Below are 13,178 nucleotides of genomic sequence, written 5' to 3' on the forward strand. Positions count from 1 at the left end.
TGACACGAGACCCTTTCAAATGGTGATTTCGGACGATTTCAACTGAGAGCACATGTTCACCATAGAAGACAATCACTGGGCAGTCTTCTTGGGAGAACTAATTAGCTTAATTTGTAGCCTATCCAAATGTGGGTTATTCATAGACCAACATGTCACATTCAAACAGAATGGCGATTGGGACAAAAATGGGAAATGAAGTGTTTTAAAACAAGCCAGATTAAAAAGGAGTGTCTGCTGCAAAAGGCCCATGATCATCCGACATTGGAGGTGAGCGAGATAAATGTCATCTGACATTTTGCGCAGCTTTTGGCACTCTCCGCTCCATCTACATACATTGTAGGCCTACTCTTGCATTATGTTAATAGTAGGCTAAGTCTACCTATATATATATTTATTTATTGAAAAAGGCAATGGCAAATGGGAATAGGAAGGTGAATTGGCGTGTCACCCGGCTGGGTCAGAATTGTGCACTGCCCGACTCCAGCGGTGCCAGTCATGTACAAATAGGTTTAAATATCTTCTGTAAAAAAACAATCTAATATATAAAAACTATCGTCTGTTACATCACAATGTTGTTACCATCGACGGTGTGTCTCAAAGGGTTGGGCGATATTGTATCGTAACATCGCCCAATGCCAGTGCTTTCAAAAAGTATTCATACCCGTCCACATTTTGTTCTATTATTACAGCCTGCTTTCAAAATGGATTACATTCTCACCCATCTACACACAATACCCCATAATGACAAAGGGAAAACATGTTTTTAGAAATGTTAGAAACATTTATTTTAAATGAAATACTTTGTAGAAGCACCTTTGGCAGCGATTACAGCTTTGAGTCATCTTGTATGTGTACGTCTGTATCAGCTTTGCACAACTGGATTGGGGGACTTTCTCCCAATCTTCCTAGCAGATTTTCTTAAGCTTGGTTAAATTAGATAGGGAGTGGTGGTGAACAGCAATCTTCAAGTCTTCCCACAGATTTTCAATAGGACTCAAGTCTGGGCTTTGGCTGGGCCACTCAAGGACATTCAAATTCTTGTTCTGAATCTTTGCTCCAGTCTAAGGTTGTTTGCACTCTGAAGCAGGTTCTCATCAAGGATTTGCCTGTATTTGATTACATTCATTGTTCCCTCTATCATTTTCAGTCTCCCAGTCCCTGCCTCTAAAAAGCATCCATAGCATGGAGCAGTGCCTGGTTTTCTCCAGACAAAGTGCTTTGTATTCTGGCCAAAGTGTAACATTTCTCTAATCAGAGACCGTTGTCGTTTTGGCAGGTTCTCCCATCTCAGCCAAAGAACTTTTGTAGTTCTGTCATTGGGTTCTTGGTCACCTCCCTGACCAAGGTCCTTCTTGCCCGGTTGGTCAGTTTGGTTGGACGGCCAGCTCTAGGCAGAGTCTGGGTAGATCCATATTTTTTTCATTTCCCAATGGAACGGTACGCTTGGAAACTTTCAACACTAGAAATGATTTATTCCCTTCCCCAGATATATGACTCAGAACAATTATCTCTCGGAGACCTATGAACAGTTCCTTGGTAAGGTATAGTTTTTGCTCTGACACACACTGTCAACTGTGGGACCTTATAAAGACATGTGTGTTTCTTACAAAATCATGTCCAAATAATTGAATTTGCCACAGATGGACTCCCAAGTTATAGTGACATCAAGGATGATCAAAGGAAATTGGATGCACCTGAGCTCAATTTGCAAAGAGGTGTGAATACCTATGCAAATGTAGTATTTCTCCATTTCATTTTCAATAAATTAGCTAATTAACATGTTTTCACTGCGTCATTATGTGTAGATGGGTTTTTATACTTTATCCATTTTGAATTCAGGCTGTAACAACAAAATGTGGAATAAGTCAAGGGGTATGAATACTTTCTGAATGCACTGTAAATCATGATTGGAAGCTACTAATCAAAAGTTACAATGGAGTCCTCAAGAGGCCACCTGACATTGATGTATCTCTAATACACCACTACGTAGTGCTATATACTGTAGTCCTACGGAGTATTAACCCATTTGTCTAGGCAACTTGAGATCAGTGTTCATAGTGTTACTTTTAGAGCAGTTTATGAAAAGGCCTGTTAATTATTTTGAAAAATAAAAAAGGATATGTATATAAAAATACTTACCTTTATGTTTGAAGAATATTTTGTTATAATGAAGGAAATATCTACTTGTGGTGGTCGGTACCGTTTAAGATGAGGACAATTATTCATATTTTTTTTATGAGCATGACCTTATTTCTAGTACAGCATATCATTCATATTCCATTCACCCAGCTCAATGTAACATCGATATGTTTGGACTACTACATGAGACTCAAATATTCCCTATAGCCATCATGAGGTTGCTACAACCTAGCCTATGAATGAAAGTTTACAATGTAGGTGCACAGGTTGAGATAAACATTTTAGTAATCAAGGTGACAGACAGCGACACATTATATTGCCTAGCACACTCTTGCTGATCTAAGTTGTAATCATTAGTCTAATCATTGGAGTTTCATTTGGACAAATTCTGGTATGTATATGGCTGTTTCGTTCAGTTTTCTTCCGTTTAAGAAATGTTTTTCTACAGAATCGGTCGGAATGAATACACCCCTGATCACATGCAAACAGTTCACTTTCATTGCAGCCACATACAAACAGCATGATCACTTTGCTCATTGCAATTCCTTCTCACATCCATGCGCTATCCTCCTCTCTCACATTTTCCCTTCGCTTGTGGACTTCAGTGCACAACACATTAGTGGTCTGTGACCAGGCAACAACAAAAAAACGTTCCAAGTCGAACATTCATATCATAACTGCTACACAGCCTACATCGTTGTCAACATATTAGCTAGCTAACGTCATAGTTAGCATAGCTAATAGAACTGACGCATTAGTAAACCCATACAATCATGCAGTAGAGTGTACAGTCGGCAAACAGTTTAGCATTTACACCAGCGGGCCTGTGGCAATAAATTAAGAAAACCAAAAGCTCAGCTTGACTTAGAAGAGTTTCAGTTTTGGATAGCCATAGCCAGGTAGCGAACATAGCATCTCTCTCTGAGCCGGGTGTTTGTGTAGGCTAAACTAGCTAGCTGCATTCGCCAAGTAAGCGAAAGTGAAATGAAATCTCTCTTCTCCATTTTTGAAGAAATGTATTTGTTCAACAAAGACTGACACAGACTGTTACCTTGTTTTTTGGAGGAAGATGAAGACCACACATCAGTATTTTGTTTTTTCTTATGATAGCTGGTGTCTTTATGGATATGGACCTGTGACAGAGGATATGTGCCAAAACAGTATTAAAACCATGGTTCAAATGTACAATTCTGATTGGCATTTGTATTTCCAGATACAGATGAAATAGTGACTAGTGACTATTACACACCTTAAATTTAGTGGTGCTGGATTGCATGTTGAGCGGCATGTTTGCACCTTTGTTGCCCTCTTGTGTATCAACGCAGAACACCAGCTAGTGAGATAAAAGAAGAGAAAGAACATGATACAGTATTCACATTGGACATACATTGATAGACTTAAAACAAGGACATTGTTCCTGTTCCAATGCTTTGTATTTTGCTTTATTTCAACCACATCTCCCTTCTCTAATCCCTCTATATCACTATATCATCCCCCTCTTCTTTCTTTCCCTGATCCCGTTTCTTTACTTCCCTCTGTCCCATCTGTAGGACAGGAAACGCTCTGAAAATCATTAGGTCTGAGAAGTGCTCAACATCTTTCAATTCCAATGCAGTTTTTACATCTGCATATTTAGTGTACATTTTTTATTAAAAATAAATACATGAAAGAAAAAAAACAACGCTTTAAAAGTGCACCAAACCTGAATTATGTCCGCCAATTTCTGTAATCCAGTTGTGTTCATGAATATGCCTGGTTCTGTTAAAATGTTAAAAGAAATAAACACTTATAGTATCACCTCCATCACTAACTATGTTCAGACACTCCGCATTCAAATGACAATGTAAGGTACAGCACTAGAAAAGGCAGTGAAAAGTGAAAGCAAATAATGGAAGGCTTAACTTAAATCCTAAAACTACAATGACTCAGGACTTCAGACAAGTGGACATACAATCGCTCAATAATAACATTTTAGAATTTATTGAATTAGCTTTCAAAATGTTATTTTAGATTTGAACTTGATATCACATCAGAGTGGCTGAATAAAGGGGAAGCCATATGAACAGAGACTCACTTCCAGCCAGATATCCAGTGATCTGCTCCAGGGCTTCAAAGATGGGCGTCCTTGTGTCAAATGTGAGGTGAGCCGTCTGGAACAACTCGTAGATGAAGCTGAGAGGGATGGTTTAAAGTGTACAGAATGTGGATGAGCGCTTTCTACGATTCATACCCCTTGACTTATTCAAAATGTTGTTGTGTTACAGCCTGAATTCTAAACAGATTAATTAATTAATCCTCACCAATCTACACCCAATAACCCATCATGACAAAGTGAAAACATGCTTTTTGAAATGTTTGCAAATGTATTGAAAAAGAAAGAGAAATATCTCATTTACATTAAGTATTCACACCCCTGAGTCAATAGATGATAGAATCCCCTTTGGCAGAGATTTCAGCTGTGAGTCTTTCTGGGTAAGTCTCTAAGAGCTTTGCACAACTGGAATGTACAACATTTGCGCATTCATCAAGCTCTGCCAAGTTGGTTGTTGGCAATTACTAGACACCCATTTTCAAGTCAAAACTGTAACTAGGCCACTCAGGAACATTCAATGTCATCTTGGTAAGCAACTCCAGTGTATATTTGGCTTTGTGTTTTAGGTTTTTGTCCTGCTGAAAGCTGATTGTCTCCCAGAGTCTATTGGAAAGCACATTGAACCAGGTTTTCCTCTAGGATTTTGCCTGAGCTTAGTATTAAAGACATAATGTTCATTTCTTTGCCACATTTTTTAAAGTTTTACTTTAGATTCCGGCGCCGACTGAGATGGCCGCCTCGCTTCGCGTTCCTAGGAAACTATGCAGTTTTTTGTTTTTTTACGTGTTATTTCTTACATTAGTACCCCAGGTCATCTTAGGTTTCATTACATACAGTCGAGAAGAACTACTGAATATAAGATCAGCGCCAACTCACCATCAGTACGACCAAGAATATGTTTTCCGCGACGCGGATCCGGTGTTCTGCCTTACAAACAGGACAACGGAATGGATCGCATGCAGCGACCCAAGGAAACGAGGCGGTGTTCTGGTCAGACTCCGAAAAAGGGCACATCGCGCACCACTCCCCAGCATTCTTCTTGCCAATGTCCAGTCTCTTGACAACAAGGTTGACGAAATCCGAGCAAGGGTAGCATTCCAGAGGGACATCAGAGACTGCAACGTTCTCTGCTTCACAGAAACATGGCTTACTGGGAAGACGCTATCCGATGCGGTGCAGCCAACGGGTTTCTCCACGCATCGCGCGGACAGAAACAAACATCTTTCTGGTAAGAAGAGTGGCGGGGGCGTATGCCTCATGACTAACGAGACATGGTGTGATGAAGGAAACATACAGGAACTCAAATCCTTCTGTTCACCTGATTTAGAATTCCTCACAATCAAATGTAGACCGCATTATCTTCCAAGAGAATTCTCCTCGATTATAATCACAGCCGTATATATCCCCCCCAAGCAGACACATCGATGGCTCTGAACGAACTTTATTTAACTCTTTGCAAACTGGAAACCATTTATCCGGAGGCTGCATTCATTGTAGCTGGGGATTTTAACAAAGCTAATCTGAAAACAAGACTCCCTAAATTTTACCAGCATATCGATTGCGCAACCAGGGGTGGTAAAACCTTGGATCATTGTTACTCTAACTTCCGCGACGCATATAAGGCCCTGCCCCGCCCCCCTTTCGGAAAAGCTGACCACAACTCCATTTTGCTGATCCCTGCCTACAGGCAGAAACTAAAACAAGAGGCTCCCACGCTGAGGTCTGTCCAACGCTGGTCAGACCAAGCTGACTCCACACTCCAAGACTGCTTCCATCACGTGGACTGGGACATGTTTCGTATTGCGTCAGATGGAAATATTGACGAATACGCTGATTCGGTGTGCGAGTTCATTAGAACGTGCGTCGAAGATGTCGTTCCCATAGCAACGATAAAAACATTCCCAAACCAGAAACCGTGGATTGATGGCAGCATTCGCGTGAAACTGAAAGCGCGAACCACTGCTTTTAATCAGGGCAAGGTGTCTGGTAATATGTCCGAATATAAACAATGCAGCTATTCCCTCCGCAAGGCTATTAAACAAGCTAAGCGTCAGTACAGAGACAAAGTGGAATCTCAATTCAATGGCTCAGACACAAGAGGCATGTGGCAGGGTCTACAGTCAATCACGGACTACAAGAAGAAACCCAGCCCAGTCACGGACCAGGATGTCTTGCTCCCAGGCAGACTAAATAACTTTTTTGCCCGCTTTGAGGACAATACAGTGCCACTGACACGGCCTGCAACGAAAACATGCGGTCTCTCCTTCACTGCAGCCGAGGTGAGTAAGACATTTAAACGTGTTAACCCTCGCAAGGCTGCAGGCCCAGACGGCATCCCCAGCCGCGCCCTCAGAGCATGCGCAGACCAGCTGGCCGGTGTGTTTACGGACATATTCAATCAATCCCTATACCAGTCTGCTGTTCCCACATGCTTCAAGAGGGCCACCATTGTTCCTGTTCCCAAGAAAGCTAAGGTAACTGAGCTAAACGACTACCGCCCCGTAGCACTCACTTCCGTCATCATGAAGTGCTTTGAGAGACTAGTCAAGGACCATATCACCTCCACCCTACCTGACACCCTAGACCCACTCCAATTTACTTACCGCCCAAATAGGTCCACAGACGATGCAATCTCAACCACACTGCACACTGCCCTAACCCACCTGGACAAGAGGAATACCTATGTGAGAATGCTGTTCATCGACTACAGCTCGGCATTCAACACCATAGTACCCTCCAAGCTCGTCATCAAGCTCGAGACCCTGGGTCTCGACCCCGCCCTGTACAACTGGGTACTGGACTTCCTGACGGGCCGCCCCCAGGTGGTGAGGGTAGGCAACAACATCCCCTCCCCGCTGATCCTCAACACGGGGGCCCCACAAGGGTGCGTTCTGAGCCCTCTCCTGTACTCCCTGTTCACCCACGACTGCGTGGCCATGCACGCCTCCAACTCAATCATCAAGTTTGCGGACGACACAACAGTGGTAGGCTTGATTACCACCAACGACGAGACGGCCTACAGGGAGGAGGTGAGGGCCCTCGGAGTGTGGTGTCAGGAAAATAACCTCACACTCAACGTCAACAAAACTAAGGAGATGATTGTGGACTTCAGGAAACAGCAGAGGGAACACCCCCCTATCCACATCGATGGATCAGTAGTGGAGAGGGTAGCAAGTTTTAAGTTCCTCGGCATACACATCACAGACAAACTGAATTGGTCCACTCACACTGACAGCGTCGTGAAGAAGGCGCAGCAGCGCCTCTTCAACCTCAGGAGGCTGAAGAAATTCGGCTTGTCACCAAAAGCACTCACAAACTTCTACAGATGCACAATCGAGAGCATCCTGGCGGGCTGTATCACCGCCTGGTACGGCAACTGCTCCGCCCTCAACCGTAAGGCTCTCCAGAGGGTAGTGAGGTCTGCACAACGCATCACCGGGGGCAAACTACCTGCCCTCCAGGACACCTACACCACCCGATGTTACAGGAAGGCCATAAAGATCATCAAGGACATCAACCACCCGAACCACTGCCTGTTCACCCCGCTATCATCCAGAAGGCGAGGTCAGTACAGGTGCATCAAAGCTGGGACGGAGAGACTGAAAAACAGCTTCTATCTCAAGGCCATCAGACTGTTAAACAGCCACCACTAACATTGAGTGGCTGCTGCCAACACACTGTCATTGACACTGACCCAACTCCAGCCACTTTAATAATGGGAATTGATGGGAAATGATGTAAATATATCACTAGCCACTTTAAACAATGCTACCTTATATAATGTTACTTACCCTACATTATTCATCTCATATGCATATGTATATACTGTACTCTAGATCATCGACTGCATCCTTATGTCACTAGCCACTTTAACTATGCCACTTTTTTTACTTTGTCTACATACTCATCTCATATGTATATACTGTACTCGATACCATCTACTGTATGCTGCTCTGTACCATCACTCATTCATATATCCTTATGTACATATTCCTTATCCCCTTACACTGTGTATAAGACAGTAGTTTTGGAATTGTTAGTTAGATTACTTGTTGGTTATCACTGCATTGTCGGAACTAGAAGCACAAGCATTTCGCTACACTCGCATTAACATCTGCTAACCATGTGTATGTGACAAATAAAATTTGATTTGATTTTTAGTGCCTTATTGTAAACAGGATGCATGTTTTAGAATATTCTGTTCATATTCTGTAGTTATTTTCACTGTTATTTAGCTAGCTTGTGGAGTAACTACAATGTTGATCCATCCTCAGTTTTCTATCACAGCCATTAAACTCTAATTGGTTTTAAAGTCACCATTGGCTCATGGTGAAATCACTGGGTAGTTTCCTTCATTCCGGCAAATGAGTTATGAAGGACGCCTGTATCTTTGTAGTGACGGTGTATTGATACACCATCCAGTGTGGTTAATAACCTCGCCATGCTCAAAGGGTTATTCAATGTCTGCCCCCCCTACCAATAGGTGCCCTTCTTTGCAAGGCATTTGTGGTTGAATCTGTGTTTGACATTCACTGCTCGACTGAGGGAACTCACAGATAATTGTTCAGTGCATTCGGAAAGTTTTCCACATTGTTACAGCCTTATTCTAAAAAGGTGTGTGCCTTTCCAAATCATGTCCAATCAATTTAATTTACCACAGGTGAACTGCAATCAAGTTGTAGAAACATCCCAAGGATGATCAATGAAAACAAGATGCAATTTCGAGTCTCATAGCAAAGTGTCTGAATACATATGTAAATAAGGCATTTGTTTTTTAATGTTAATATATTTGCAAAAATGTATATTTGTTTAATCCATTATAGAATAAGCCTGTAATGTAACAAAATGTGAAAAAAAGTCAGTGGGTCTGAATACTTTCCAAAGGCACTGTGTATACAGTGCCAGTCAAAAGTTGACACACCTACTCATGCAAGGGTTTTCGTTCTTTTTTAAAACTATTTTCTACATTGTAGAATAATATTGAAGACATTAAAACTATGAAATAGCACATATGGAATCATGTAGTAACCAAAAGTGTTAAATCAAAATATATTCTATATTTGAGATTCTTCAATGTAGCCACCCTTTGCCTTGATGACAGCTCTGCACGGACTTGGCAGTGTTTGAATAGTTATTGAATAATTATTTCTGTTTTTTTATTATATTCGCAAACATTTCCAAAAACTTGTCTTCGTTTTGCCATTATGGGGTAGTGTGTGTAAATGGATTACATAAAAACATTCTCTCATCAGTTATTAGAATAAGACTAACGTATCAAAATGTGGAAAAAGTCAAGGGGTTGGAATACTTTCCCAATGCACTGTATTTAGGCTCGCTACAGAAAAAAAATTAAGAAAAGGGTTGAATACTTATTGACTCAAGACATTTCACCTTTTCATTTTTAACATAATTCCACTTTGATATTATGGCGTGTAGGCCAGTTACATAATCTCTCAATTTAATCCATTTTAAATTCAGCCTCTAATACAACAAAATATGGAAAAAGTGAAGGGGTGTGAATATTTTCTGAAGGCACTGTAAATGCAAGCATGATGCTTTGAAGGGCATTACAAAAAAAATACACTAATGTGCATGAAGTGTAAAATGTGCTTTACCCTTCATTATCTTTGGAGATGACAGCAGTAACCAAATGCATAGCCTGTCAAGTGCTTTTGCAATGGTGCTATGAGGTGAGTTCCAAAATAAATGCACCGACTTTATCCTTAATTCTCTTTTGGGCGGTGATGACAGCCATAATCAAAAACATCTCAATATTAATATCACGTATACCCTCTGCAAAACCCAGAAGCACACACCTTCCAGGTTTGGTGATCCCCTTGTCCGGCACGTCGTAAGAATCAATGGCCGCCTCCAGATCCAGAAGTATCTCTGCAAAAACCATTTATGTAAGAAGGGAGTTGTGCAGTGCAATCTCTACGATACTACACATTTAAACCATTAGACACATTCATTGGTGAAATCCCATTCTTCTTAAAGCAGCAATCAGCAGTAGAAACAATAACAAAGCAGTCTCCCTTGCCCTGGTTTGGTAAAAAGCTGAGGGATGGGGCTGGAGAAATGTAACCACTCTCAAATGCATAGGGCTAGAGATGCAAGAACTGACCATCCATATCAAAATGATAGTTTTAACCATGTGTTGAAGCTATATAGGGGGCGGCAGGTAGCCTAGTGGTTAGAGAGTTGGGCCAGTAACCGAAAGGTTGCTGGATCGCATCCCCATGCCGACAAGGTAAAAATCTGTCATTCTAACCCCCTGAACAAAGGCATGATTCCCTGGTAGGACGTCATTGTAAATAAGAATTTGTTCTTAACTGACTTGCCTAGATAAATAAAGGTTAACGTTAAAAAATATATATAATTTTTGTTTAAAATGTTATTTGTTTACAAACATTGGAATAAAACAAGCTTATATTTTGGGTTCTGATGGGGTACGACTAAGCTTATAAGGCATTTATAAGTTAAATTCTTCATGAATCATTGGGTACATATAATTCATTTATAAGTCCAAAAATGGATGTAGCAACTGCTGAATGTTCCTTTTAAGAGAGGAGTGTATGATGGTTGCATGACAAACAGGATAAAATAACTTACGTTTTATTTTAGCAATGGTGGTTATGTCCAATTTCAAACCTGGAATGAAAGAATTATTAAAGGTGGCACTTTCAAATAAAAAAAAATATTTTCCGTTTCAAATTGAACAATGTAGTAAAATGATTGTCATAATACAATTCACACGTTACTCAATCAATGAAACCAGGAGGACATTACGTCATTGATCTCTGCATATGAATATAGGGGGGGAGAAATCATGAATGCTTGTCCTTACAATGAGTTTGCAAATTGTGTGGACAATAATTATTCTGACCCCCATTTATGGATTCCATATTGAAGTCCTCTGAGACGTCTCCTCGCCCGGCCTCTTTGGCCTGCTCCGCTAGCAGCTTGTCCACAGCATCGATAGCTGATGCCAGGTCGTAGGGCGTGAGGTCAAAGGATGTGGACTCCTCACACATCTTTTCCTGTGGGCATTTTAAGTGGTCAGAGCAGTCAGAGGAAAAATTTACAGTGGTTCATGTTCATAAGGGTAAACAACAGAAACAGTTTCCTTTGTTTTGCAAATGAAAAGGAGTACTTTGTTTTCAAAACATCCAGGTAGTCCATCCCTGTTTGTCAGTTTTCTTCCATTTAGTGCCTAATGGATATTTTCCTGTTCATGAGTTTTGCACAAAGTGCTAAACACCTGAAAAATGGTCTCGTAATACCTGGTAATGGTTGAACCGTAATCCGCCAAGCTTAAACCTTTCTAATGGAGGAATATATTAGGATGTTGGTGAATCATTTCTGCAGATACTCGCAAGCTCTGTCAGGTTGGATGGGGAGCATCGCTTTACAGCTATTTTCAGGTCTCTCCAGAGATGTTAGATCGGGTTCATGTCCGGGCACTGGCTGGGCCACTCAAGGACATTCAGAGATTGGTCCCAAAGCCACTCCTGCAGCCGAAGCCACGTCTTGGCTGTGTGCTAACGGTTGTTGTCCTGTTGGAAGGCGAACCTTCGTCCCAGTCTGAGGTCCTGAGCGCTCTGGAGCAGGTTTTCATCAAGGTTCTCTCTGTACTTTGCTCCCTTCATCTTTCTCTCAATTCTGACTAGTCTCCCAGTCCCTGCCTCTTCTCATGGTCTAAGAGTCCTTTAGGTGCCTTTTGGCAAACTCCAAGCAGGCCGTCATGTCTTTGACTGAGGAGTGGCTTCCGTCTGGCCACTCCACAATAAAGGCCTTATTGGTGGAGAGCTGCGGAGATGGTTGTCCTTCTGGAAGGTTCTCCCATCTTCACAGAGGAACTCTGGAGCTCTGTCAGGTTGACCATCGGGTTCTTGGTCACCTCCCTGACTAAGGCCCTTCTCCCCCGATTGCCAGCTCTAGGAAGAGTCTTGGTGGTTCCAAACTTCTTCCATTTAAGAATGATAGAGGCCACCATGTTACTGGGGACCTTCAATGCTGCAGACATGTTTTTATACACAATCCTGTCTCGGAGCTCTACAGACAATTCTTTTGACCTCATGGCTTGGTTATTGCTCGGACATGCACTGTCAACTTGAATTTACCATAGGTGGACTCCAATCAAGTTGTACAAACATCTCAATGATGATCAATGAAAGTCTCATAGCAAAAGGGTCTGAATACTTATGTAAAAAATATATAATTTTTAAAAATAAATTGGCAACAATTTGAAAAAAAAAAACTGTTTTCGCTTAATCGTTATGGGTTTGTGTGTGTTGATTGATGAGGAAAATGTTTTATTTAATCCATTTTAGAATACGGCTGTAACGTAACAAAATGTGGAAAAAGTGAAGGGGTCTGAATACTTTCCAAATGCACTGTATATTACTGCAGTAGGCAATCAGAGTTGGGAGACTGTAGAGACAACAGCCAGCAGCCAGCCACTTGGCAGCCTTCCAGATTGTTCTCAAAGTTGTAATAACTCCAAACTCCTGGACGGGGCGGGGGTTGGAGGAAGACACAGAGAGACAGGAGGCTGCCACTGAAAGCAAACCAGTTTTGCCTGAAATTAAAATGGAGACATAATAAATAAATCAACGTGGCTGGTTCTCATTTTTTCTTCCAACCTATAAAATGGATTGAAGTTGGGGCTTGGAGGGACTAGGGGTGGCAGTGTCGACACACTATGGATGCAGATCTCGATTATTTGGCTTAGTCATGCTCGTGCTCTGCAGTTTCTGTTTGTCTGGCAGTCATTTTATGGCTGCTCTTTAGTTTCACAAAAGCAGACTACAGCTACTGCTGCCTTACTGAAATAAATATAGGTCAACTCTCTATCCACACAGTGAAAAACAATAGTTGTAAAGGAAAGCCAACTGTGTGACGAGGGCTATAATGATGATAATGGACATTTTTCTCACAGGGGGAG

At 41.6% G+C, this 13,178-nt stretch overlaps 1 protein-coding gene across 2 annotated transcripts in view; it reads right to left on the minus strand.

Annotated features, from left to right (window-relative positions):
• The window catches only part of rtel1 (regulator of telomere elongation helicase 1), a 57,667-nt gene that overhangs the window by 39,504 nt on the left and 4,985 nt on the right, over window positions 1-13,178 (minus strand). For both annotated transcript variants that reach the window (XM_029664298.2, XM_065020666.1), the window contains exons 9-15: window positions 11,118-11,271; window positions 10,844-10,882; window positions 10,048-10,120; window positions 4,214-4,311; window positions 3,842-3,897; window positions 3,389-3,472; window positions 3,191-3,272 (exon numbers count right to left, since the gene is read on the minus strand). In XM_029664298.2, coding sequence (XP_029520158.1) covers window positions 3,191-3,272; window positions 3,389-3,472; window positions 3,842-3,897; window positions 4,214-4,311; window positions 10,048-10,120; window positions 10,844-10,882; window positions 11,118-11,271 — 586 coding nt within the window. The remainder of the gene's footprint in view (window positions 1-3,190; window positions 3,273-3,388; window positions 3,473-3,841; window positions 3,898-4,213; window positions 4,312-10,047; window positions 10,121-10,843; window positions 10,883-11,117; window positions 11,272-13,178) is intronic.

Source organism: Oncorhynchus nerka, linkage group LG7 (assembly GCF_034236695.1).
Source record: "Oncorhynchus nerka isolate Pitt River linkage group LG7, Oner_Uvic_2.0, whole genome shotgun sequence".
Lineage (NCBI taxonomy): Eukaryota > Metazoa > Chordata > Actinopteri > Salmoniformes > Salmonidae > Oncorhynchus > Oncorhynchus nerka.